This window comes from Candoia aspera, chromosome 14 (genome assembly GCF_035149785.1).
Source record: "Candoia aspera isolate rCanAsp1 chromosome 14, rCanAsp1.hap2, whole genome shotgun sequence".
NCBI lineage: Eukaryota > Metazoa > Chordata > Lepidosauria > Squamata > Boidae > Candoia > Candoia aspera.
Genome location: NC_086166.1, coordinates 15,447,419 through 15,474,245, shown reverse-complemented (window position 1 = coordinate 15,474,245; position 26,827 = coordinate 15,447,419). Strand labels below are relative to the sequence as shown.

At 41.3% G+C, this 26,827-nt stretch overlaps 1 protein-coding gene across 1 annotated transcript in view; it reads left to right on the top strand.

Annotated features, from left to right (window-relative positions):
- Positions 1 to 23,771, top strand: part of USP7 (ubiquitin specific peptidase 7) — a 70,910-nt gene extending 47,139 nt beyond the window's left edge. Inside the window, exons 8-31 of the mRNA XM_063314600.1 lie at positions 811 to 865; positions 1,698 to 1,778; positions 1,865 to 1,955; positions 2,703 to 2,785; positions 3,881 to 3,990; positions 5,071 to 5,227; positions 6,025 to 6,169; positions 8,182 to 8,312; positions 9,664 to 9,798; positions 9,943 to 10,044; positions 10,774 to 10,879; positions 12,163 to 12,255; positions 12,598 to 12,665; positions 15,275 to 15,375; positions 16,171 to 16,324; positions 16,467 to 16,534; positions 17,181 to 17,289; positions 17,380 to 17,457; positions 18,018 to 18,118; positions 18,427 to 18,526; positions 19,965 to 20,084; positions 20,527 to 20,598; positions 21,715 to 21,805; positions 22,160 to 23,771. Coding sequence (XP_063170670.1) covers positions 811 to 865; positions 1,698 to 1,778; positions 1,865 to 1,955; positions 2,703 to 2,785; positions 3,881 to 3,990; positions 5,071 to 5,227; positions 6,025 to 6,169; positions 8,182 to 8,312; positions 9,664 to 9,798; positions 9,943 to 10,044; positions 10,774 to 10,879; positions 12,163 to 12,255; positions 12,598 to 12,665; positions 15,275 to 15,375; positions 16,171 to 16,324; positions 16,467 to 16,534; positions 17,181 to 17,289; positions 17,380 to 17,457; positions 18,018 to 18,118; positions 18,427 to 18,526; positions 19,965 to 20,084; positions 20,527 to 20,598; positions 21,715 to 21,805; positions 22,160 to 22,266 — 2,458 coding nt within the window. The 3' untranslated portion in view covers positions 22,267 to 23,771. The remainder of the gene's footprint in view (positions 1 to 810; positions 866 to 1,697; positions 1,779 to 1,864; positions 1,956 to 2,702; positions 2,786 to 3,880; positions 3,991 to 5,070; positions 5,228 to 6,024; positions 6,170 to 8,181; positions 8,313 to 9,663; positions 9,799 to 9,942; positions 10,045 to 10,773; positions 10,880 to 12,162; positions 12,256 to 12,597; positions 12,666 to 15,274; positions 15,376 to 16,170; positions 16,325 to 16,466; positions 16,535 to 17,180; positions 17,290 to 17,379; positions 17,458 to 18,017; positions 18,119 to 18,426; positions 18,527 to 19,964; positions 20,085 to 20,526; positions 20,599 to 21,714; positions 21,806 to 22,159) is intronic.
- Positions 23,772 to 26,827: the final 3,056 nt, after the last annotated feature.

The window sequence follows — 26,827 nt, the reverse complement described above, 5'->3', positions numbered from 1 at the left end:
ATTTAAAAGCCTGTTATCAATATCCTGTCATTCTTAAGCATAACCTGAGGGCAGAAAGGAGCAGGCTTGATTTACAGGGGGAAGTAGTTGGCATTCATTACTTAAAGTAACAATGAACTTGATGCTTAAGACATTGTTACAGTGAAGGAAAATGTGGCCTTCTGTAGCCTTCATCCCCTGGCTGTGGATGGCCTTGCTTGATGGAAGGGATCCCAACACCATTTGGGTTGAAGACAGAACTTTTTCCAGAACTTCCTGGGGAAAATTCCTTAACCAGAATCATTGTCTGATTCTTAAATTAGTCTGTAGTGCTAAATTAGTCAGAGGAGAACGTGCCAGGTTTTCTCATGCAGAGTATTCACAAGATTAACAGAGATACTCTCGTTTGTCCATTGTCGTTGCTTATATTCATTCCATTTTATTTATCATCATGGATCAACCTTTGTACTTTGTGTTTGTTACATCAAACTGTTTTGCTAGATACCTTTCTTATTTCATTTAACATCCCATTGGGTCAACTGCATGGCCTCCTTGATGTAAGGTTAAGCTGTAGTTGCGATTTTCTTTCCAACAGACCATTGTTTTTGCAATGTGAGTGCATATGGCAACCAGTTGTTGTTCAGAGCAGAGCAAAACACAGGCTCTGATGATTGGTTAAGAGATTAACTCTGCAGCATTTTGGAATTCAGTTAATCACATTTTAATGTGTCCTTTTTGTTTGTGCACTGAATCAGAGATTTGATACTTCTGAGTTGCTTTCAAATGTTACCGTTTTATAAATGGTGTTTTTTGTTTCATTTTTTAATAAAGATGGGAGACTTTAGACAGCTTCATGCAACATGATGTTCAGGAACTATGTCGAGTGGTATGTATTATTTCTCTTTATTTTCATTCAGGAGTATTTAACCCGAGATTCCTGTGCTTTATGCAGCCACTGCATAAAGAGTAATCGTATTAACTACTTACTTTTATAACGGCACTTAATTAATTCCATTAAATTGGATTAATGGATTTTAAATTTGTCTTGGTCCCATTCATTTTCTTACCCTGGCTTCACCTGATTTTTAGGGTGCATCCTCCAGCATGTCACTCAAAAGCAAAAGTGGTCCACGGCCTGAAAGAAATGTGCCTCTTGCTGGTTTGTAGAATTGATAAGACCAAGGAAGTCACCAGAAGCTGAGCTCAAATTGTTACAGTCATAGCAGATGGCAGCATCTTGGCTGATCCCAAGAAGCTAAGCAGTGATGGGCCCAGTTCATGTTTGAAGGAGAGACCCCTGAGAAATGTAGGTTATACAGGGAAGAAAAAGACCCCCCCCAAAAAAGGCATGGCAAACCATTTCTATATTGTTGCCAAGGAAACTATATGGAAATGGCTATGAGGTCACCTGGAGTGCAGTTTGGCTCAAAGGAGGCTTTACTTCGACAAGTGGGACCCCTATTTGGCAAGTGAAAAATCCAGATATCATGTAGATATGTTTTTTAGCAAGTAGTGGCTGTTTATGCCTTTTTTTTTTAATTGAGAGGGGACCATTTTGAACTCTTCAGATCCTACAGCCAGAATTAAGATGAAAACCAAATAATTATCTGTTAGTGCCTGCCTGAGAGGTTGCTGGGCACCTCTCTCTTCTGAGTTGTCAGAGACATAAAAATCTAATGCGTGCTCATTATTAATTCAGGCATTCTGTTTTCCTTCAGTTGCTTGATAATGTTGAAAACAAAATGAAAGGCACCTGTGTAGAAGGCACGATCCCTAAATTGTTCAGAGGGAAAATGGTGGTATGTATTGGACTTGTGGGGTGGAGGATAAGTGGTTGTGTTGTTCACATGCCTCGATGTCCCACTACCTGATCTTCATTTTGCAGTCCTATATCCAGTGCAAACATGTAGACTATCGGTCCGAACGAATAGAGGATTATTATGATATTCAACTTAGTATAAAAGGAAAGAAAAATAGTAAGTATACGTTACCGTAAATAAGTACTCACGTCCCTGAGTCAAGTCATCCTTCTGTGTAATTCAGTGCCCGATCTATCTTGAATTATTGGAAATCAGCTCCTTCCTCTATTTACTTCCGAAATGGCTTGGATTGGGAGCGGGGCTTGTTCTCTTTCATGGCCTGGACTTCTTTGAGTCAGTCACATGTAAGGAATTGGAAACAGTCCCTGGACCTCTTCTAAATCTCAAGGCCTCTTCAGCTTGCATTTTGCTTTCCTGCAGGAAATGCGAGCTTCTGATCCAGGTTGTGTGGTGTTTGTCGGAATGTAGCATTTCCGTGTTTACTCCTGTGGAAGAACGCCGATTTCGAGGGGTTTGCGGGAGGGAGTGTCATTTCAGTGTGAGAACGCAGTAGCGTTCAGATAAATGTAATTCTTCTTCCCAGCGTTCTAGGAGACAGCTTCTCATCAGAGGCTTCCTGGTGAAGATTCACCTGCTTACAAAGTGAATATAATATTTTGAGCATTTTCACTAGCTGGTTATGACGAACGTTGGAACAGAGCTGTCCACCTGACTTAATTTTTCTTTCCCTTCACATAGACACAAAGTTATTCCAGTGGTTTAAAAAAGTGCAATGGGAAAAAAGTATATGTAAAATAATACCCATTTCAAACCTGCGGCATAATGCCCACTGAAATATTCCATACGTCTTTAACCTGGAGTTTATACCTAAAGCTCTTCCTCCTTGTCTCTTGTCTTTTTCAGTCTTTGAGTCTTTCATAGATTATGTTGCAGTGGAACAGCTGGATGGAGATAATAAATACGATGCAGGAGAACATGGTTTGCAGGTACGCTAGCCTTCAGCTGGGTCTGTGAAACCGCAAGAGAAGCTAGATGAGCATAGCTTGCCGAAGCAGCATGTTGGTTTATTTAAGTTTGTTTCTTTACTAACAGTACTTACAGCCTACACCAATCCTGAAGGACTGTGGGTGACACACAGCAGCATACACAACAACCACAAGAACAAACATAACAGTAAAATCACAAATCTAGAAGCCAAGATAGGCACCCTCAGTCAGATCAGCAGATTTAACGAACTTGTAGAATGTTAACTCAGGTGGGGACCTCAGATACTTCAAGGGAAGAGGGTTCCATGAAGGGGGAGCCATCACAGAGGAGGCCTTGTCCATGCTCCATGTACCTCTTGGGGCTTTTTGTGGCTGAGTGGAACAAGCGTAAGGGCACTCACACCTTGGTCGCTTCCCGTTTGGATTACTGCAATGCACTCTACATGGGGCTGCCCTTGAAGAGCACCTAGAAGGTATAGTAGGTTCAGAATGTGGGCACGCTCCAGGTCCCCTCCCTTAAATATTGCCAGCCAGCGGGGCCTGGGAAGGATGCCCTTTCCATAGTGGCCCCTGCCTGTGGAACACCCTCCCCGGCAGCCCTCCTTTTAGCCTGTCGGAGGGCCATAGTTTGCTGCCCCTTCCCCCACACCTGGGCAGAGGGAGGTGTGAGCCCGGGGCTGCTTTGTTCGGGCTTCCCAGGATGATGACTGAGGTGCCTGGTTTTTACTTTTTGTCACATGGTTTTTGTAGTTTTGCTGCTGTTGTGAGCCTCCCAGAGATGTTTTAAGATTGGCGGCCAGATAGGCAGGCAGGCAGGCAGGCAGACAGACAGCCTGATAGATTCCAGTGCTGTGCTGTGTAGGGCTTTAAGGAGGCCACTGCCATTTTCGGTTTGGGCCTGGGAGTCAACTGGAAACCAGTGCTGCAGCTGGAACGTGTGTGCCATGCTATACTGGCTGGGTTGCCCTGCCACCAATCTGACGACTGCATTTTGTGCCAGCTGGGCCCTCCTCCTCCATCCTGGCTGAAATCCACTGCTTCATGGTTGATGGTAACTCAGTTGTTCATTCGTGTATTTACTTCTTCAACACACAGGAGGCAGAAAAAGGGGTCAAGTTCCTAACGTTGCCCCCCGTGCTGCACCTACAGCTCATGAGGTTCATGTATGATCCCCAGACGGACCAGAACATCAAGATAAATGATAGGTAATACCTGCATGAACGATTGTCAGAATTCTAAGATGGCCTTTAAATTTCTCCTGAGTAGCTGAGGATAACTTTGCACCATAGTTAGTCACTGTACGTCAACATCATGATCCTGGGATGCACAGTGATGAAGGCGCAATGCTGAAAAAAAAAATTTCAGATCCCGGAATACGCCAGCTGGAATCCTGTAATCTTTTCATCTTGCTTAAGTTATAACTGGCCTTAGAGCCTTCAGGGCTGGCACAAGGTGTACCTTAACCTATTTGTGCCAGCTGGAAACTTAAGGGAGGGAACTGCTGTCTCCCCCCACCCCCCCACCCCCAGTTTTTAAGAAGAGCCCTACATGCTTTCCATGATAGATGGTCCCTGTCTCCAAGTAGGGTTGGGAAACACTGCGACCTGAAATCTGGGAGAACCATTGGCAATTGATGAAAAAAGATATAAGTGGGCTGGTGACTTGTGACTCAGCAGAAGGCATTTCCTCTCTGTATTCTGTCCTTTCGGTAAATGGAATAGAAATGCTCAGCTTCATTTGTGGAGAAATGGCCTCTTTAGCTTTTGCAACAAAAGCTGAGGCCTGTGCAGAACAGCTAAAATTGCAGAGACAGCTGCAAACACAATCTAATGTGAATGTTCATGGAATTAGGAAGATGGGGAAAAGATAATGCTGATTTTTTTCTGCCTTTCGTGGCACGATTTCAGAGCCTGCAGCGGGAAAATGTCTCTGTAGTAATTTTGGCAATAGCTCACAGACCTTCCTTCCTTCCTTCCTTCCTTCCTTCCTTCCTTCCTTCCTTCCTTCCTTCCTTCCTTCCTTCTTATTTAACCCTCTGTAGCCTGTTACAACTCCAGGCACTTAACAAACAAATATACATAACACAAAAATTCTGCAGTACATAGAGATAAAATTTTATGTTAGCTGCACTTAATAAGAAACCTAGGAATGCAGCTGATCTCTCAAAGATGATGCACTTGTGTGTTGCACAGAACTTACTTTACTGCATGCATTCCCAAGCAGATCTGTTCTTTCTTAATTAAGAAAAAAACCACGTGTAACTTTTTTTTCTGTTTTTATGAAAGGTTTGAATTTCCAGATCAGTTGCCTCTGGATGAATTTTTGCAAAAAACTGACCCTAAAGATGCTGCGAATTACATTCTTCATGCAGTGCTAGTACACAGTGGTGATAACCATGGGGGGCATTATGTTGTTTACTTGAACCCGAAGGGGGATGGCAAAGTAAGTAATAGAAAAACAGCCAAGTTTTTAACTGGAAATCCTTTAAAAGAGGCGCTTTGAAACTTAATGTTCTATGTTAATAATTTTAACATCAGGAGTGATACAGTTTTCCCGCTACATAAAATATCTTGGAAATTGGGGATGGTTCACTCTGAGGTTTCAGAAAAGTTATAACATGTGTTTTATCAGATGTCAGGGAAAAAACTGTCTGCCTAACTTGAATAACCTGTAGTTCCTGTTTAAATAGCTCAGTTTTCTGTACCAGCAACTATATTTTAATATGCTAGTTATTACTTTCCTTTAAGAAATAGCTGTGCAGTCTTCTTTTGGTGTGCTTACCTTTAAGATGTAAGAGATTTGAAATAATTCCAGGACAAAGCCACAAGCAAGGAGAGCTGGGTCAGTTCTAGGACTTCTCCTTGGCTTGTAAATGGTCCAGATTCAGTCCCAGGAACTCCAGGGTCAAACCTGAGGCTTGCTGCTAGTCCGTGTAAACAGTTCTGAGCTAGATACTTAGGTCTGCTTGGTACAAGGCAGCCTGCAATGCTTTAGCATCCCAAATTAGAATAATTTTTGTGTCTGTTGAGTTTCTAAAATTTAGAACATGAATGTTTTATTGCAGGGTTCCTCAACCTTGGCGACTCTAAGCTGGGCGGACTTCAACTCCCAGAATTCCCCAGCCAGAATTCTGGGAGTTGAAGTCCGCCCAGCTTAGAGTTGCCAAGGTTGAGGAACCTTGTTTTATTGAACTCTTCCTGCATGTTGCAATTTTAAAATTCATTTTTTTGCTTCCACAGTGGTGTAAATTCGATGACGACGTTGTATCTAGATGTACAAAAGAAGAAGCAATTGAACATAACTATGGAGGCCACGATGATGACTTATCTGTGCGACACTGTACCAACGCATACATGTTGGTTTATATCAGGGAGTCAAAACTAAGTAGGTTTACATTGCATCTGTTCTCCAGTCCACTAGGATGTGGCCTTTGTAGTGTGAAACAGGCCTGCAGGCTGACTTTCCCCAAGCGGTGTTTAATAACTGTCTCACGTATTGCACTTCCAAAAGCACACTTGCAAAACTGTGATGTTGAAATGAAGGGAAGGTAAATGAGGTTTGCAGTAAGAAAAGTGTTAATTGCTTCTCTAATTACTTGAAGAATATATTTCATCTTAAGGTGGCAGCTGAAACTGCCATCTGAGGTCCCGGGTTTCTTGTTATGAGAAAGGCAGAAACTGAGCATTTAAGAAGCCTAATTTCTGGTCACTCGCCTTCAGAAAGAGAGTAGGAAACCGCTAGATACCACGTGGTCACCACCTGGAGGGTAATATTGGACATTTCTCTGTAGCAAATCCCGCAGTTTGAAATATTTCATACTAAAAGGGTTTGAGATTTAAAATTTGTCTATTGCACTCCATTCTGTTAAAAAAGCTAGACGCCAAAATAATCTGCTTTTAAATTATAAAAGCAGATATTTTGCTAATCCTTGCAATGAATACAAGGCTTAAGCTGTTGGCTGCTTCCCTCTGGGATCCAGAATGAACTTACCTGAAGTTCTGTTTGTTGCTTTTAAAGTTGTCTCTCTTTCTCCAGACAAAGGCAGGCCTGCATCCTAATAATGTGGGTGACATATTGAGGACAGAAAGATTTCTAAAGTCCCACTGAAGAAGATGCTGTCCTTGAGAGATGCAAGAATTTGTATGATCTGTTCTTGAAAATAATGACGTGCTTGGCGGTCTTCATGACGTCAGTTTGGGCAGTACTTCATGGAATCTATAATCCAGACAGCTATAAAGAAATCATGTTTTTAAGAAGCTTATTGACATTACAAAGGAATATTGTGCCATAGTATTTAAAAGATCAGTAACTGTATAAATAAATAGTCCAAACTGAAGGGTGAAATTTCAAATACTAAAGTTCTTTCCAGCAGGCCACCAATGCAAATGAGCAGTTCTATAGAAAATTGACTCTCTGAATGATTGCAAACAATCCCTCAGTTGTGATAGTGTTTGTATTGTGCCCAAAATGGGGGGGGGGGCAGCTAATTCTGCTTTCATCTAGAAGCATACGAAGCTGCCTTAGGCCAGGATCAGGCTCACAGTCCACCTAGCAGCACATCCTTTCTCATCGGCACTGATTTTCCAGAATCTGGAGTAAAGACTTGTTACTTGCATCTCAGGGCAACTGACCAGCCTCAAGGTGTCATTTACTAATGAGAGCTCTTGTTAGACAGTATCTGTGCCAAAGGAACAAATCCCAGAAGAAAAACAAACCTGTATTTTCCAGAGACAACATTAAAGGCTAAAACTTACGTACTTTTTAAGCAGTTCATCCGTATTCTAAGGTGACTGCCTATTACTGTACCAGAAATTCTGATCCTTGTTACCTAAGAGCAATTGTTCGTTTGTTTACTGAATTTATATGGCCACCCATCTCTCTACCGTGACTCTGGGTCTCTTACAGAGTTAAAAATCCAGAAGACAGCACAAAATCAACCAGAAAATAACTGAAAAAATCATTAAGAACAATAAAACTATTAAAACCGTAATCAGCAGTAGAGGACTATTCATTTTCCTAACAGTACAACCACTCAGCAGGCTTTCCACCAACGTCATCAGATCCCCAGGCCAGACGGCAGAGTCAGGTTTCCAGGCCCTTCTGGAAGGCCAGTAAAGTTGGGGCAATCTGGCCTTGGGGGCAATGCTGTTCCAGGGGCAGTGCTGGAGCGGAAGAGGCTCTCCTCCTGGGCCCCATCAGATGACATTCCTTCTGGGACACTCCCTTCCTGCTCGATCTGATGGGATGGGTAGATGTGGCTAGGGTGAAGCGGTCCCTCAGATACCCCAAATACATACATACATACCCAGTTAAATAACTCTCCTCAAATTGTTGGCTGCTTTGATAACTTCTTTGGTTTTAAAACTCCACTAGTGCCAATGTTGCATTTCTTGCAGGTGAAGTTTTGCAAGCAGTCACAGATCACGATATTCCTCAGCAGCTGGTGGAACGATTGCAGGAAGAAAAAAGGATAGAGGCCCAAAAGAGAAAGGAGAGGCAAGAAGCCCATCTCTATATGCAAGTGCAGGTGAGTTTTGAGAGGTCACTGCTGTGGCTCTTCTCTGGTATTTCTGTTCATTTTCCCTTTGTTGGGCCTCATTCTCACTCCATCCATCTGGATGCAGGTTGTTCTAACTTGTCCTCATAACAGAACTATGAACCAGGCAAGGCCAAAAGCTCATCCCTGACTCTGATTAGGTTTATGGCTCAGCAGAGTCTTGAAATTCCCAGCCAAAACCTAGTCCCTGTGTGACACCATGCAAGATCTCATGGTAGGACGTCAGTAAAAGCCATGGAAGTTGACTTGATGTATCTTTATTCAGGTTGGTGTCCTACAGCCTCCATCCTCTCCAGCTGTCATACGTAGTCCAGCGCATCTGAAAGGCACTGTCATGTGCAAGGCAGACTTTGTCTGTTTTGATCACTGTCTCCTCCTCCGTAGTATCTAGTCCGGTGTTTTTCATCCTTGGCCACTGGAAGATGCGTGGACCAACTCTGGGCAATTCTGGGGGTTGAAGTCCACACATCTTCCAGTGGCCAGGGTTGAGAAGCACTGATCGAGTCAGTCACAGTTGAACATTTTTCAGAAGTGCTTCCACTAGACAAAAACTAAGCGTTCTGGCTTTATTTTTTTTCTTTACAGTTACAATAGTAATTATACTTAATACATTTTTTCTCAACTTTTCAAAGTAGCCCCACTTACATTTGGTACTAAGAGGCACATTGTTAATCTAGAACTAAGAGCAACCAACTGGCAGAGTTAAAACTACTTGATGTGTATCAATCCGTATTTGACAGATAATAGTAAAGAACCTCTCACTGTAGGTATTGTAGGAGGAGAGCTCCGGTAGCCTAAAATCTGGAGGAGGCAGGAAAGCTCATGCTTGTTAATCTGAAAATCCTCCTGATTTTTAGTAAAGGACCTGCATCAGTTGATGCATTCTGCATCAAATGTTTGCCTTGTGTCCATTTCCTAACTCTGCGCATTTCCTTTTCTTCTGCATTTACGGAGAGGTGGTGGTGGTTGGACTTGAAAGGTACCCTCCACTGTGTCTGTTTCTGCCTGCCTCAGTGAGCCCTCTTGGGTTCAGGTGCTGGAACCGTCTGTGGAGTGCGACCCACTTCATCTGCATCTGCCTGAGGCCGGAGCAGCCAGGCAGCCGTCGAGTGACCACGTTCTGCTGGGCAGGAGTTAGCGGGAGGTGCTGGCTCTGTCAAGGCTCTGGATCTGAGTTAGAGCTTAGCATTTCCCCCCAAAGTAGTTGGACAGGAACTTCAGCCTGGAACACGGATGCTTGACCTCTAAGGTGCCTGCCCATGTGGAAAATAGGAAAGGCGAGACCTGTGTGGCTTCGGTAACCAGACGTATGTAATTTCAGATAGTGACGGAGGACCAGTTCTGTGGCCATCAAGGCAATGACATGTATGATGAGGAAAAAGTGAAGTACACGGTGTTCAAAGTGTTGAAAAATTCCACGCTGACAGAGTTTGTTCAAAACCTTTCCCAAACAATGGTGAGCTTCCGTGTGGGGTGGGGGGGTGAGTCCCTGACTTTTTGCTTAGAATAATTTGCCCTTGGGGCATTGAAGCCGTCACCCTGACTTGGCGACGGCTGATCTTTCCCCATCCGCACGCTTCTTTCTTTTTTAATTTGGCAGGGCTTCCCACAAGATCAGATACGGTTGTGGCCTATGCAAGCTCGGAGTAACGGGACAAAAAGACCGGCCATGCTAGACAATGAAGCTGATGGCAATAAAACTGTGAGTACACATTAGGGAGGAAATGCCACTTCTAAAGTCTCGCCAGCCCCAAATTAATTTAACCTGTTCTCCGTAATCTCTCTGCAGTTGTCTAAGATAGGCGCGTAAAGGATGTGTGTTTACAGTTGCACGTGTGAAATACTATTGTTTTGAAAAGTGCATGACAAACAGTGCCGGCAATACGCTAAATGAATGTTCTGCTTAAGAGAGCGAAGCGGATGAAAATCTCCATTTCGTTCATTTTTTTTTCTTCCTCTTTTTCCAAGGAACCTAAATAACCTTTTAAATGTGCGTGTGCCCTAGATTGAGAGCCAGTTCTGTGTAGTGGCTAAAGAGACCAGTCTGGAAACCAGGAGGTTTTGAGGTCTAGTCCTGCTGTAGGCGTGAAGCTAGCTGGGTGATTCTGGGCCATGCTGCCTCTCTCAAGCCCCAGGAAGAACACCAGGATTTGTCCAGGAGTCAAGACTGACTCAAAGGCATCTAAAAAGAAAAAAACCCAAAGCCCTAGATTAGATTATGCTAGATGACCAAGGCCTCCCTCCCCCAGATTATAGCAGAATCGTGAGTCAAGGTTTCTGACATTCACCTGCAGCACTGAATTACTAAAAATATTTGAAAGCTGCTTTTCTTCAGTTGATGTGGATATAATATTACCTGTTCTGTACTCATGACTATTTTGCATTCCATGTAGTGTTACTTTTTCCCCTCTCTTTTATTACTCGCTTACAGATGATTGAGCTCAGTGACAATGAAAACCCATGGACAATATTCCTTGAAACAGTAGATCCAGAAATGGCTGCGACGGGGGCAACGTTACCCAAGTTCGACAAAGACCGTAAGTCCCGCGGCCTGTTGCTTAAGCCCCTGCGAGTCTCATGCCGAAGGGAGTTGTCCGTAATGCAATATGGCCATCTTCCATTCCACAGAAAAGTCAACATTTTGGATGGTGGGTTTTTGCAGCTGCTTTTATAGATGAAATGACTTCCTGGTAGTATTGTATGAATTGTCCTTTTCCCAGCCAGGATGAACCTGGTTACCTGGAAGTCCTCTCGTCTACTAAAAATGTTGCTCGTCCATTGAAGTCTTTGGGAGTCGAAAGCAGTGTTTCTCAGCCTTAGTAACTTTAGCCTGTAGGAACTTCAGCTCCCAGAATTCTGGGAGCTGAAGTCCACACACGTTAAGTTGCCACGGTTGAGAAATACTGGTCAAAAGGAGCCTTGTGGATAGCTGCTCTTGACTCCAATTCCAGTTTGGCAGCTTCTGAAGGCCCCCCCCCCCCCAAATGTTTGCTGAACACCAATGGAACAGTTCCATACCACTGTAAGGCAAGAACTGTATCAGTGGTCCCCAAACTCATCAGCTCATTGACAACACCTTCATGAAGTTTCAGATTGTTCATCGACCCCCAAACAACTCAAGTCTGCTCTCACTGGCAGCTGACCATCCAGCCCTGGGCAACACTGTCTCGCCGCTAGCCACTCACCTTCAGATTTAAGGGCTGGTGTGGAGCTCTACAGAGGCCCCTTAATTGACCCCAAATGACTTTCCATCATTTATCAACTGCCTATTGACCCCCAGCCATTTATTGACCCCTTGGATAGTCCCACTGACCCTTGGGGGAACCCTGAACTAGACTGACAGTGTAGTGTGAACCCTAAAAATTAGCTTAAAGCAGTTTTTTCCCCTTTTTAAGAGGAGAGGTTGAAGAGAGGAAGAATGGACGTTCCTAGATTGATTCTTTAAACTGCATGATAGTTCTTAGACTGATGAGCTGGAAACTGTTCAGGAAAAAAAAGGGATGTTTAAAGCTGGATTTTGATCAGAGTTAGTGGACTAGTCCTGGCTCTGGTCTCATTCTGCTGCAACATGTTTAAAAAAAAGCAGTTTTAAGAGTGAGTAAATTAATTATACTTTGATCGAAAGTACAATTAAAATTGGCTGTATGATTATCAGTCACTTCAGAAGGAGAGGAGCCTGGTCCAAATGATTAAATATCAAACATTTGTCATTACATTTTTATACTATACAAAATCAGTTCAAATACATACAAAAACAGCTTGAGCACAAATTGAGGTTTTGGTCTCCTCTGAACATAGTCTTTTCTTCCTAAACTTGTAGATGATGTAATGCTGTTCCTGAAAATGTATGATCCAAAGACACGGAGTTTGAATTATTGTGGACACATCTACACACCTATATCCTGTAAAATACGTACGTGTTTGATTGCCCTGTTGCTCATAAGGACGCACTGAGAGTTGTGTTAAGCCACCAGAAAATCCCACCTTGCCCCGTATTCCCTCTCCACAAGTGTCTGCATAATAAAGTACTGTAGTTGCAGATAATATATGTGTCTGAACTCATTAAATGCAGGTCAGCAAACATTACATCTGTGTGCTGAATCTTAGCAGGAAGTGGGGGTGGCTAATTTTGAACTAAATTTTGATTTCTGAGCTAAACTATATCATTAAATAATTAAAGAGATTTTAGAGGCCATGTTTTTCAATAGTAGCAAAAGTTGCAATGTGTGTATTTTTTTCTGTTCTTCCTCCAAAGGTGACTTGCTGCCAGTTATGTGTGAAAGAGCAGGATTTCCCCAAGAATCTAATCTTATCCTCTATGAGGTTTGGGGCATTTATTTTTTTTTTCCTTAAACTAGAATTATTCTTTGAGAAACTTACCTTGGAAGAAAATAGGCTGAATGTTATGAAATATTGTCATAGTCAACAAATGTCTTTACAGCAAAATAAACTTTAAGCAATCCAAAATTGAACAAATTTCTTTTAAATGAAAGTCTACATTTTTCCAAATCTTGGATTGAATTGCAAGTTTGGCAGTTTTTCCAAATTACATTCCCATCAATGATTTAAGTTTTTTAGAAGGAGAGGTTTTTTTTAAGAAGCATAATGAAATGCATCTTGTAACAGTTGGTTTGAAAAATCTGTCATTCTCTTTAGTGAAACTTGCATGCAAATTAGTGAATTTAAACTTCCAGGGCTGCTGGAAAAATCAGACATGCCTATTTTTTTAGTTTGAAATGGGTTGCTTTGACCTCAGGGAAGCATTTCAATGGTGTCTTGGTCTTCCCAGAAATGTTTAGGGCTACCTATGGACCAATAAGATCCATCAACCATTGGTCTACTTCCTGTGAGATTGGAATAGCCACTTTGAACTCTAATCAACTACTTTGCATCCAAAACATTTTGCACACCCTTAGAAAAATTGTCAGTTATGACGAATGTGTTAGAACTAGCGTGATAACACATAACAAGAGCTCTACCACTGTGTATACATCACTGTTATGCTTGTTACGAATGCTTATTATGGCCAATAGATTCTAATCATTATTGCTTGTTGAATTTTAAGTTCAAAACTGGTATACAGGCCTGGCCCTAGTGACTCACATACTGTTAATTTCAAGACGTGAGGTGTTATAACATGCTGTCTGTGGAGTGGGCCAGGAAGCTACAGCTGGTGTAAAACACATGGCAACGTTGCTAAAGGATTTCGTTGCTTTAGGGGAACGGCAATGCCAAGCTAAGTTCAAGTTCTTTATATCCTTCCCCAAGGAATTAAAGCCTCCTTGAAGGTGTCGTATTTGCTACGCCCAAACTTTATAAGCATCTGGTACAAACTGAGATACAGCTGTTGACCCAGGCCTTCAACTAAATTTGGGCCACTGCAACTTACTGTTCTAAAATTGATGATCTGGGTTCAGTCTCCACCTTTTCTTTAGAGGTTGGAAAAGGGTATTATAAATAGTTCTATTGTGAATTGTTACAATGTGCTGTTACTCTGTACTCCTTGGGAATTGTCAAGGGACAACCAGTTAGATGGAGATCTGCATCACATAGGAACCAAAGCCAAAAAGATGTTTCAGAGTGGTGGTGGTTGCCATGCAGTCTCAAGAAAATACACACTTGAGTTAAGGAGGTACCAACAGGATATGAAAAGATGCTTTGGAGTTGGTGCAAATTAAGTGCTCCCTTAATTCAAACACACATTTTCCTGAAATAACACAGTTACTATGTGAACTTAGGAAAGTATGCAGGTTCTTCAACAAGGCATCAGCAAGTAAGGTGTGCATGTCACCGCCCACTCTGAAGCACCTTTAAGTCCCCATCCAGCAACATCAGTGGAAGGGAGTGTGTTGGAAAGGGGGTTAGAGGGAGGATGGTACAATTCTACTTTTAGATGCAGCCATGAGTTAGGAACTGCATTGAATGTGCTGATATGAATAAAAGCAGTTTTGTGGCACATGAAAGACTTAAGAAATTTTAATATGGCATAAGATACTCTCAATTACAGTTTACTTCATTATATACATAGGGTGTTATGCTGAACTATAAGTGTGTTTGCATGTGTGTGTGCGTGCATGCATGAAGGGAGGAAGGAAAGATAATAGCATCAAAAGAAATTAAAAGGAGCTACAGATGTTGCTAAGATTCCTTTGCCTCTGTTAATCTGTGTAGTTGAAGTTCTCCCTTAGGTTTTTGCAATATTTTCCCTCAAGAATGGTCCCCTTGAAAACAGAGGCAAAGATAATATTTGATAATAATCAGAAAAAGTTATGCCACAATAAATTTGTCAGTGGTATAAGAGCCTTAGTTGGTTTTAATGCAGCAGAATAACATAGCTAAACGTCTAAAAATGAATCTCACCCTTAGTAGCTGCTTAGAACCCAAAATCAAGATTCTCAGTCTTTCTTAATCAGATTTATTTAAAGGGAAAGGGGAATTGGGCTATAGAAATCTTGGCAACTATCTTCACTTTAGCACCAAATTTAACTTCATTACACTGATGATACCTTGAATGTGCATATCTTCTATACTTGTAATATTGTACAAACTGCCATTCTCTTTTTCTAGACTCTGAGAAGCCTATCATAAAATGTTTCCAAAAGAGACTTACGGAATGTTAGAGATCAGTAATTTTTTTTTTTGTTCTTTTCAAAGCTAGGAATCAGATTGATCCCTAAGAGCTAGTGCCAGAATACGTTTGTTAGTGTTTATAACTCAAAATTATCATCAGGGCATGACTTAGTGAACATTTTTATCCTTCATAATTAATGGTTATGACTCAGTATACTGATGTATGTATACTGTAGCTACAGTACCTGTACAAAAGTATATGCAATCTTCATTTGGGATTGAAAATGGACTGCTTCATCTTAATTGTGGTTTCTGATTGCTAGTCCCTTAACTTCTTGGTTGGTTTGTTTGTTTGTTTTCAGGAAGTTAAACCGAATTTAACAGAGAGAATTCAAGACTATGATGTTTCCCTCGACAAAGCTCTTGATGAACTCATGGATGGTGACATCATTGTATTTCAAAAGTAGGCTTGCAACCATTTTTGCTGCAAGAGCTCTGAAAAACCCTCAGCCCCCGATTCTCCCATTTGAATGCCCTTCAGATGTGTATGACTTCAGCTTCCATAATTCCCAGCAGCCCAATCAATATGGGTTTGGAGGGTGTGGTCCAACACATCTGAAACCACCAGGTTGAGAGAAAGTGTGTTAAATCTGTGATGGGATGTGCAAAACATTCCAAACTTGAAACATTCTAAGTTCAAAGCAACCATTTCAAGTGATCCCCCTTGTGCAGGGTGGCAGCAACGGTGAACTAACTACTCTTCCAGTATTGTGGCCTTAGCACAGAAACTGAAGGAGCAAGGATTTGTTTCAAATGCTTTATGTACTGTGTGGTGAAGCACTCAACATTTCTCAAATTTCATTCTAGTGGGATACAGTTCACTTGAAATATTCTGGCAGAGCATTCCAAGTGAGACTATTTTACTCAAAACGTTCATCCCATTTTGTCCTTGCTCATAATCTGTGAAGTTCTAGTTGAGTAATCTGTTGTGTTGGACTGGCTACAATTTGTATTTGTAATTATTTATTTGTGAGATTCTTCAAAGAACAACTCACTCTCATTTCTGTCCTTTCTAGCACGTGTGCATTATTTTAATAAACTGTTCATTGTTAGAAATTACTTTATATAGCACACCTCTGTTCAGCTGGACAGAATAATTTCTAAAGGTTGACAAAGCTAAAGATTTTGATCAGCTTTTCAGTGTTTCAGCAATTCTTTGTGTAGTTAAAATGCCTGATTTTTTTTTTCTGTTTACAAGGGATGACCCTGAAAACGACAACAGTGAACTAGCGACAGCAAAAGAATACTTTCGAGATCTCTACCACCGAGTTGATGTCATCTTTTGTGATAAAACTATCCCCAATGATCCTGGTTTTGTTGTAACATTGTCCAACAGAATGAATTATTTTCAGGTATTTAAACCCTTTTCAGCACTCCTACTGGATTCAAATAATGCAATACAAGGTAACATCATACTATCTGAGTCACTCATTGTATGCCAAAATTCAGACCACTTTCTCTTCTGGTTTTTTTTTTTTTTTTAAATCTTCTCAGGTTGCAAAGACAGTGGCCCAAAGGCTTAATACTGATCCTATGCTGCTGCAGTTTTTCAAGTCCCAGGGGTAAGAGATGTTGATCAAATATCTTCCAAAACCGCCCAGAGTCCCCCTTTTGGGGGGGGATGGGCGGTAATAGAAATGTGAAAAACAAATACACACACGCACACCATCAGGTTAATGTTACAACGTAGGTGCTGAAAACTGCAAATGTGAGAGAATGTTTGCTCATGTATAGTCCTGATTCCAAACACCACCAGGCTGGAGTCCCAGATTTGGGGAGGGAACGCCTGGTGTGCCCAGAAGGCAACTTGCAACATTTTGCACAGCTGGAAATCTGCTATCAGGTTACTTTGATTTTGGTTCACACTGCACATAGGCCTGTGCATTAGATCGTGGTGCAATTACATTCTTGTTAAATGTTCTTTCCAAGTTGGTGAACTCCCAACACGCATAAGTGTACATAGTTTTAAATAGCGGGGTTTTTAAAAAATGTTTTCCACAAGGTGGTAAACCTCTGTTGATTCTGGAAAACTGGTGTATCTCCCCCTGTTTATTCTAGGGACAGGGAAAAATCATAGTGGATATCAGACAGAGTAAATAAAATACTGAAGATTGATTACAAAAAAATCCAATTTAAAAAAGCTGTGCAGAAAATATTTCAAAGTGAGATTTCTTTCCTTTTTTTTTTTTCTGTGTGTCTCATTTTTAGTTACAGGGATGGTCCAGGTAACCCTCTTAGACATAATTATGATGGAACTTTAAGAGATCTCCTGCAGTTCTTCAAACCCAGACAACCTAAGAAACTTTATTATCAGCAGGTAGGGATGTTTGTTACCTATGCAGGAAGAAACAATTGGCTTGTTTTCAGAATGATTAAATGGATGTCTTTTTCCCCCAAATCTCCATAGCTTAAAATGAAAATCACAGACTTTGAAAACAGGAGAAGTTTTAAGTGCATATGGCTAAACAGCCAATTTAGGGAAGAGGTAAGTCATGCCCTTTCATGTGCTGTGGTGTTCAGAATGGTCAAATAGCAAGTTTCATTCAATTTTTAATGTTACTCACCTGCTCATCTTACAAACTACAAAGTGTTTACTAATTCCAGAATTCTGGAATTAGTAATGGAAAAGTATTTGAAGGACAAATCAGAATTTTATCTATGTCAGTTAAAGAGGGTGTTTTTTTTACTACTTAGCTTTTCAGCTCCATAAATGAACTGATTGAGTAACTGCTCAATAGTGTTCTAAATTCACAAGTCTCTGTTTGTTTGCACTCTGTTTGTAATTAATAAACAAGCTGCTCCTTTTTGATACGACCCTTCTCTTCTGCAAGCCCTATTGGAAACTCAGGAGCATCTGTATGCCTGTGTGGCCTGCTTTCATTTTAGCGGTGCTTTTGTAGGGAAGGTGCTTGATAAGTTTTAGCATTTGCATGTAACTCCAAGAACCCGTACCTTCTAAGTTTAATTTCCTTTTGTATCTCATAGCAATTAATTATTGGCTGTTTTTTTCCCCCTTCCTCTCTCTCTCTCGTTAACTTTGTTTAGGAAATAACACTATATCCAGACAAGCATGGATGTGTGCGGGACTTACTAGATGAATGTAAAAAAGCTGTAGAACTTGCTGAAAGAGGTTCAGGGAAATTAAGGCAAGTGTTTTCTTTATTTATTTAATTGAAAGGTTCTTCCCCTCCAGAAGGCTACAGAAAATGGAAAGTGTATTTAAACAAACTAGCAAAGCCGAAACCTAATTTGATTACCAGCTTGAAATGTTTGATTGTATTCCTTTTCATTTGATCAAGGTACTATTGTAAAAATGTGTATTAAGCCACATGATAAGCATCTTATTAAAAGTTATCTCACCTCCTGCGCAAGTTCTGTCCCAAGAAACAGAACTTCCTCAGGAGTTCAGTTAAGAGTTAATTGAGTGCTCTTACACCATCTTTCTCTTATTAAGGCTGCTAGAGATTGTAAGTTACAAAATCATTGGTGTCCATCAGGAGGATGAATTATTAGAGTGCTTATCGCCAGCAACAAGTCGGACATTTCGAATAGAGGTCAGTGTTGAGACAACATCAAGTGTGACTATCTGAACACCATCTGATCCTTGGAAATGATGGGGCCATTGGCCCAAGCAGATTTCATGGCTGGGTTCAAATGTGATTTGTTTGATTTTTCACTCATCAAGATGCACAAACCAGACTATTATGGCTTGTTCATTAAACCATAATTAAACTGAGCCAGGTGAGCATGATGTGTGAACCGGTTCAAGTCTAGGGTAGCAAAAGGTCATAGTGGGCAGGTGAATTACCCATTTCCTCTTGCTCCCATTGAGAAAACCCAATAATTCCCAATGGGTCCTACCACACTTACAGAGTACAGGGTCCATGTGTGCGAAAGCTTGCATACCATGAGGCAAGATGGGAAAATACTTTTACAGTATTAGGAGAGAGGGAGACTTGAGTGAAGCGTAGGGTAAACCTCACAAAAATCTATTCCTGCAGGCCTCATTGAAATGAACAACAACTGTAATAAAGCTGCTTCAGGAGAATTGTTGGTTAGATCCGTGGTTCTCAACCTCAGCAACTTTAAGATGTGTGGGCTGCAACTCTCAGAATTCCCCAGCCAGCCAGGGTTAGATTGCATGTGCTTTGTTTTCAGGTGCATGTTTGGTTTATCTGCCTCAAAGACCAAGATCCTTAGACCAGATCTGTACTAATCCAGTACATCTGACACTGCAACGCAGCAGCCCATTAAAGAAAAAAGAAAAACGGAAGAGCTTCCCCTCTTTAAAAAAGGCAAAAAAAAAAAAAAAAAAACATGCTGGCATTTTTTTTCAGGAGACAGCAGGCCCAAAACTGTAGTATAATACCTCTCTCCGGACTATTTGATTGATTGGATGGCACAAGTCAGCTTTGGTACCATCGAATCTCTTCATCAGGATAGAGATTACCAAAATAAATACTGTAAAGGGTGGGGATAAAAAGGAGGAGCTTCAGAGCATATCAGAAACCCCAAATCAACTGTTCATAATTGACTAATGATGGAACAAAGATATATTCTGCAGATTTGATCAGGCTGGGCCATGCATGACGCAAAAGACATAGCGTGTTACTGAAGGTCTCAAGCAGTGTTTCTCTACTGTGGCAGCTTGAAGATGTGTGGACTTCAACTCCCAGAATTCCCCAGCTACACATCTTCAAGCTGCCACAGTAGAGAAACACTGGTCTAAAGTATAGGATGCAGCTAATGTGGTACCCAGCAGGCCTACGCAATTCCCAACTTTTGCTTCACATTTAAAGGCTGATGAAATACCGGAAGGAACTTCGGACCTGCTCACATTGTGACCTTTTAGCTAATCCCCAATCAAATAAATGACTGTTTCGTTTACTTCTCTTTAGAAGGTTGGTTTCAGGAATTTTTCAGCTGTCCTGCTAATGTCGCTGGTGGGCAGTCTTCCTAATCAGCATACTGTATTGATCTTTCTCGCTGCAGGAAATTCCCTTGGACCAGGTAGAACTAGATAAAGAGAATGAGATGCTAATTACAGTGGCTCATTTCCAGAAAGAGGTTTTTGGGACATTTGGCACACCTTTCTTGCTAAGGATACACCAAGTGAGTTCTTTTGCAAAGTAGACTGTTGTTGCATTAAGTCCATGTTACTGACAGAGAAATTTTGTTGCACCCAAAACTGATGGATTTTTTTTCCAAACCAATGACTATCAGTTCTCCTAAGTTTCACATTATGCTGCACCCCAAGCCACTCACTATAATGATTGGTCAACATTCTTACACAGTAAACATAATCAGTGTGCATGAGTATAAATGTGTACCCACATACTGCGCTAGTAGACTGTAGTTCTATGTCCCTTTTTACAGATCTTAGAAATCATGCTCGCTGATGCATACAAAACGAAGTTTCAGCATCAGCGAGCATGATTTCTAAGATCTGTAAAAAGGGACATAGAACTACAGTCTACTAGCGCAATATGTGCTTGATAGTCTTTTACCTGCTTAGAATTAATGTCCCATATCACTGGAGTTCTGCTGTTTCTAGGGTGAACACTTTCGAGAAGTGATGAAGAGGATTCAGACAGTCCTGGACATCCAAGAGAAGGAATTTGAAAAGGTATTGATGGGGAGTCGCATGTCTGTTACTCTGCACACTGAAACTTCTAAATGGTGTGTGTTAGAATTGGCACGAGGGGGAAGTAGAAGAGAGGACTGTTACTAAGCAGTGGAACAGCTGGCCTCCCGGAGTAGTGGGTGCTCCATCGCTGGAGGTTTTCGAGAAAAGATTGGACAACCGTTTGTCCGAGGTGGTATGAGGACTCCTGCCTTGGACAGGGGGTGGAACTTGGAGACCTCCAGGGTCCCTTCCAACCCTGTGATTCTTTTGATTTACCGTTCTTCTTTATATCTGTAAGGATCCTACCTCCCCCTCATCCCACCGAGTTCTTGCCTGCATCCTTCTGAATAAATCTGCATAGAATTGCTTTTAAATTTAAATACTTCAAATGTTCTGTGTTCCAAATGTTGGATTTTACATTCAAGATGGAAAATACAACCAGGTTTAATACAGAGGAAAGCATGGCCTATACTTCTCTTTTTGTTTTGGGGTTTTTTTTCCTTCTTCCCCCCCCCCCTCTTTTCTGCTCTTCCCTGCCCCCCCAAAAAAGATGGAGGCAAATACTTTTTCTCTGGGGCTTCCAAAATCTTTGCCCCCATTTTTTGTGGTTGGGAGGAGTGCAGGTGTCACATGACTGTCGTTCTGCTCGAGCACCTCTGCCTCCAGAGCAAGACTCAGCAGTCACTCCTTTTGCTTTCAATAAAGCACTCGAAGGGCCGAGCGGAATCCCCCTCCCTTGGGAAGAGAGGGAAGTCCAGCGCAGGGCTGCAAGTTGCTGGGGAGGAGATGAGCTGCTGAAAGGCCTCTTGCCACACTGTGGGCAGAATGGCGAAGGGCAAGGAAACGCAGAGGCAGGATCACAGAGGACTGAAGCTTGCAGTAATCATTTTCCTGAAGATAATTGCTCAATAAAGTCACCTTGGATAGCTAGCTTTTTCCAGTTTTCTACTCTTCAGCTGATTTCTCTCCAGCTATCCCATAGAGTTGGTGACCGTTGAAATATCTTCCTAAACTTCTGTTGCCTTCTCTTGCCTTGTGCTTGTGCTCAAGTTTTGTTACAGTCTGGTCATTGACGGTGGTAAAGAATTACCTGCTGTTGTTTTTTTCTGTTTGAAGTTTAAGTTTGCTATTGTAATGATGGGTCGGCACCAGTATCTTAATGAAGACGAATATGAAGTGAACTTGAAAGATTTTGAGCCCCAACCCGGTGAGGGTCCATTTATCTTTGTTTGGGAGCTGGGCTGGCTTTGGGGGGGGCGGTGTTTCAAAGTAAGCGGGAGTTACTTCAGGTATGAGATTTCTCCTTGCCTAAGGGTGGGTGTGGTTGTGTGGCAGAGTTCCTTGGGACTTAGATGTTACAGCAACCCTCTAGGACTGTGTTTCTCAACCTCGACAACTTTAAGTAAGTTGTGTGGACTTCAGCTCCCAGAATTCCTCAGCCAGCTGTGCTGGCTGGGGAATTCTGGGAATAGATGTCCGTACATCTTCAAGCTGCCAAGGTTGAGAAACAGTACTCCAGAAACTGATTCATCCTTTTCCTTTCTTTCCCTGCTTTCTCTAGGCAACATGTCCCATCCAAGGCCATGGCTCGGGCTTGATCATTTCAACAAAGCCCCAAAGAGAAGCCGCTACACGTACCTTGAAAAAGCTATTAAAATCCATAACTGACTTACCCTCTCCAGTTTGTTCGAGGCAAAAGGGGCAACAATAAGTGTGTGTGTGTGTGTGTGTGTGTGTGCGTGTGCGCGCACCTTTTTAACAACTGTAGGACTTTTGGTACACGTGCACTTGAGATCGGAAGTCTCCAGCAAGACGATTTGCTGCTGATTTATTAATTTTATTTTGAGGCTGTTCAGTTTGGCTTCTCTGTATCTATTATTGACTGCCCTCTTTTTTTTTCCTTTTTTTTTGTTTTTGAGCAAAAAATGAAGGTGTTTTATAAAAAGCTTGGGTGCCAATGAGAGTTTTTATGGGAAATGTAAACCAGGCAAGATGGTCAGCATAACAAGGGAAAGGTTGAATAGAACCTTTGACATTGGCAAAATATTTGTCTGTAGTACCTTTATCGGCACAGTCTGTGCGGGCTGCCCTGGCCCCTCCCTCTTTTCTGCTCCCTCCAACCCTCTTCCCAAATGCGTGGTACCTGCCATCACCGCAGCTAGTCGGCACTGTGGTTAGGCTCACGTTTGATTTATTTCCTTCAGTTATATACTTTAAATGAAATTTTTGTGCATTTGTAAATGCGAAGAGAAACTCACATCATCAATAAATAGCAATCTCTACTTCATTGTGTACACTGTTGGCACTTATTCGGGGGAAAAAAATGTCTTTTCAATCAGCCTAGGATTTCTCTTTTTGTTGTTGTTATTATATTATTATTATTTTAAATAAAAGACTTTTTGAGTTAGAGTTTTTTTCCCCCCCACATCACTTTTTGCCAAGGAAGACCTCAAAATCCACGAAGGAGTTGTGGCATCTTTATATCCCTTTTAGAAACTGCTAAGCAGAAAAAAATCCCTTGGTTATGATACAATGTGCAAGCATAGCGGCCGCCATCTCAGTGGGATTGCAAAAGGAAAAAGCATCAAATTTATACCGAATTTAGCTAATCCGGAAATACAAGCAAAGTAGCCTTTTAGCACTGAGGGCATGTTCACTAGCATTTAGTAAGCTGTTGACTTTGTAAAAAGGGGTGGGGAGCTTGGGAGGGGCAGAAAATGGAATTGTATATTTAACAAAGGAACATGTACAATTTAACACTTGGAGATTTCTCTTTGTGGTGGGTGGGTTGGGGGGGGCAGGGGGAGTCTGCCAGTGAATTTCTCAGATGTCAATATTCATTGTGTGTAGTTTTATTTCAGTCCCAGCCTCCTTTCCTATTTTAGTTTGGAGCTTATAACAACCTATGTGTCTATATACTTTTTTTTTCCTTTTCTGAGTGGGTAAAACTAGACTCTGCCATTTACACTCCCTCATCTTTTTCTTGTTTAATTTCATATTCTTTATCTTCACCCCTTCCTCTGTTCTCGTCTACTCTCCCCTCGCCCCCCCCCCCATATTTTGTTTTGTTTTGTTTCTGTAGCTGCAGTGTGCAATGATTCTTCCTGTATATTGCCTTTTTTTGGCTGGAAAAAAATGTTGTATGTTGAATAAAAATTTTCTATAAAATTTTACTTCAGTGAGTCGAAGACGACTTCTCTTACAAGTATAGTTTTTGGAGATACTAAGACAGAATTTTTATTTTATCAAGATCCATTTTTGAAATTGATTACATTTAGGAATAAGGTTAAGTGACCTCTCTTGGCCATGTTTGTATTTTAAAAAGGTAGACGTTGGTATCGACAGAAGAAGTAACGTACATAGAATTGTGATTGCAGCACGAAACTACATAAATGCAGTTAACCACAATGAATAGCTAAATTGGAGCATGTCTTAATTCCAAGAGCGCTCTGACAGGTTGGTCTGTTACTAATTTTCCTACAGCAAGCAAAATAATAAGACTCAATTTCTGTGGGTACCTTCTGCTTCATTTTGTGCCAGAGCAACCAGTATTTTTCCATGAAGTTGTACCCTCTCCAAGTGTGTATCAGTTCCCAGTTAAAAAGTAGCCCTAAAAGCCTGAACAGTGAGCACTGTCTATATGGCATCCCACCCGTTTTCTTACGGAGAGCTTGAAGGGGAAACAACCGTTTTACCAAACAGACTGGGTTCGTGCAACCTCCTAAACTATGGTTGGTTGTCTCTGGCTTTCAGCCCAGCCTTAGTGATCTGTAAACCACGGTTTATAATTTCTCATGGTCCAGTGTGGCTAACCATTGCTTGTTCAACGAATCGTTAATCGTTAATCGTTGGCTTAGTGCAACACCGGCACTCAGAGTCTGCCTAACCTTCCCTGTGGATGCAAAGGTTCCGATGCATCTTGAACAGCTTTCCGGGTTCAAGTCTGGAGCAAACATTCCCTTCCAATAGAATAGAGGTTAATGGAGGTTTGCGGCATGGGGAATTTTAAGGAAAGCGAATCGTTTAAACATCTCACGAGTAGCATTTTTGGGTGTCAGGTTATGCCAACAATATTCCAGGTGGGGGATCTGGGCCCTCCTGATAATTGCTGGGCTACAATTCCCATCATCCTTAGCACACTGGCCTCGTGAGGTAGGAGGAAGGGAATTAGCAAAGTCCTGGACCGTGATGATGGCCAAGGAAGGAGGACAATTGCTATCTAATCTAAAATCAGGAGGAGTCTGGTTAGCATCTTTTCAGAGGGACAATTTTTATTGAAAGGCATAAGCTACTGCTCAGGAAACCTTACGCTTTTTAATCAAACTTACTACTCTTAAAAAGATGCCACCAGGATCCTCCTGAGTTTTGGACTAACAGCTCTCCCCTGCAATCATTTGATCACCTCAATTCACCAGAAGGAGGCAGAAGAAGTTGCTGATTACCTCTGAGATCTCTCTTCCCACTACCTTGAATTCTGCACAATGGGTGAACTTCCTCTCTGAAAGCCAAAGGGTTGTAGCTGCTTTCTCGTGGCAAGAATCCATTACCCTTTAGGCAAACTACAGCAGTTTCAACGTCTTGAAATGCTTTTCCTGATTTCCCATCTCAACATACTCTTAACGGAGCACTTAAGTGAAAAGTGTCCTGTGTGCTGTTTTCATTTTGAGCAAAAGCAAATCCTAAGGAAATACTTTGCTTTGACCAGTTGTATTTTTTAGAGTTGGTGCATGTTTTCAACAGTGAATTAAGATACTCCATAATCAAGTCAGCTTTGAGGCAAAGATGCTTGCTGGGAAATCACTGGTCCAAAACTTAAAATATGTTACCTTCTCTTTGCAAAACTAGGTTGTCTGATTTATAAAGGAACTTTTTTTTATTTTCTTTGTATTGTACTGCAAAAGGAAAAGAAAGAAAAGGAAACAATGCACTGCATAGAGAGGAAGCCCAGCTTTTTGCATCATTACACGGCCGCATGGAATATTACTGTTCAATATTTCTGTTTCATTAATAAAAACCAGTTTATAATAAGAAACGGAAGATATTTCTCCAGGATTTTAAATCAGGTTACACTGTCTTTCCAATCTTGAAAACTAATCTCCTCTGCCTTGTACTTGGTAAATCCATAGTCTTCATAGTGGAAAATCCGTAGCGACAAATTCCAAATTGGTTTAGAATTCAAAGCTATGTCAATCTTCATAATGTGAAACAGAAGGATCAGAGTGGCCCATCTCATACAGGTGTGCCTCCTGTTTTACCCATTCAGCACAGAGGTTGACAACCCATTTTAATTTCTGAGGTGTCTAATAATTGTGAAAGAAAATGTTTTTGTTGATTTAATCTCATTTTTATAAAAACGAAGCTAAGCCCCTGCCACAACTTCAGAGGAGCTGCATAATTTCCTAATTTGCGGCCATCAGGTTTGTTTTGTTTTTGTTTTGTTTTACGTTTTGTTTTGTTTTGTTTTGATCCCGTCTTTATTTTTATAAATAACTCAAGGCGGCAAGCATACCTAGTACTTCCTCCTCCTCCTCCTATTTTTCCCAAAACAACAACCCTGTGAGGCGGGTTGGGCTGAGAGGGAGGGACCGGCCCAAGGTCACCCAGCCGGCCTTCATGCCTCAGGAGCTCGCTGCCTCCTGGATTCTAGCCCAGCGCATGAGAAGTTAAAATAGCAGTAAAGCAGAGTGTCAGGAATGTCACCTCAGTGGTAGGATAACTGTGTTTTAGATGAAGAGAAAATGTCTTAATCTGTTTAACTTACAGGAATTAGTATAGGAATATACATAAATAAATATATCAATCTTGAAATACTTGTCCTTCACCACAAATTCAATTGGATATGTTATTTATCTGAGATAAATAAATTCACTGAGTTACATCTAGAGACTTCAAAGAATTAAAAAAAAACATGAAAATACAATTGGAGCTTACAGGAAACACACTTCACTTAATCAAGTAACTGGATAAATTACCAAACTATTGTGCACTTAAATGTCATTTAATTAATTCATTTAAAATATTTCTATGGAAATTGGCATATAGTAACAATGTATTTTCGCCCCAATTGGATTGTTACTCAGGTGATGCAGGCCGATGGTTCTATTCCATTGGCTACATTTGACTCGGTGCTACACAGCTGAGAACAAATAATAATGGAGACTGCATTGACATGTTTTAAAGGTGCCCCAAACAACTAGATTTGTAAGAGTACATTCTTCAAACTTGTTAC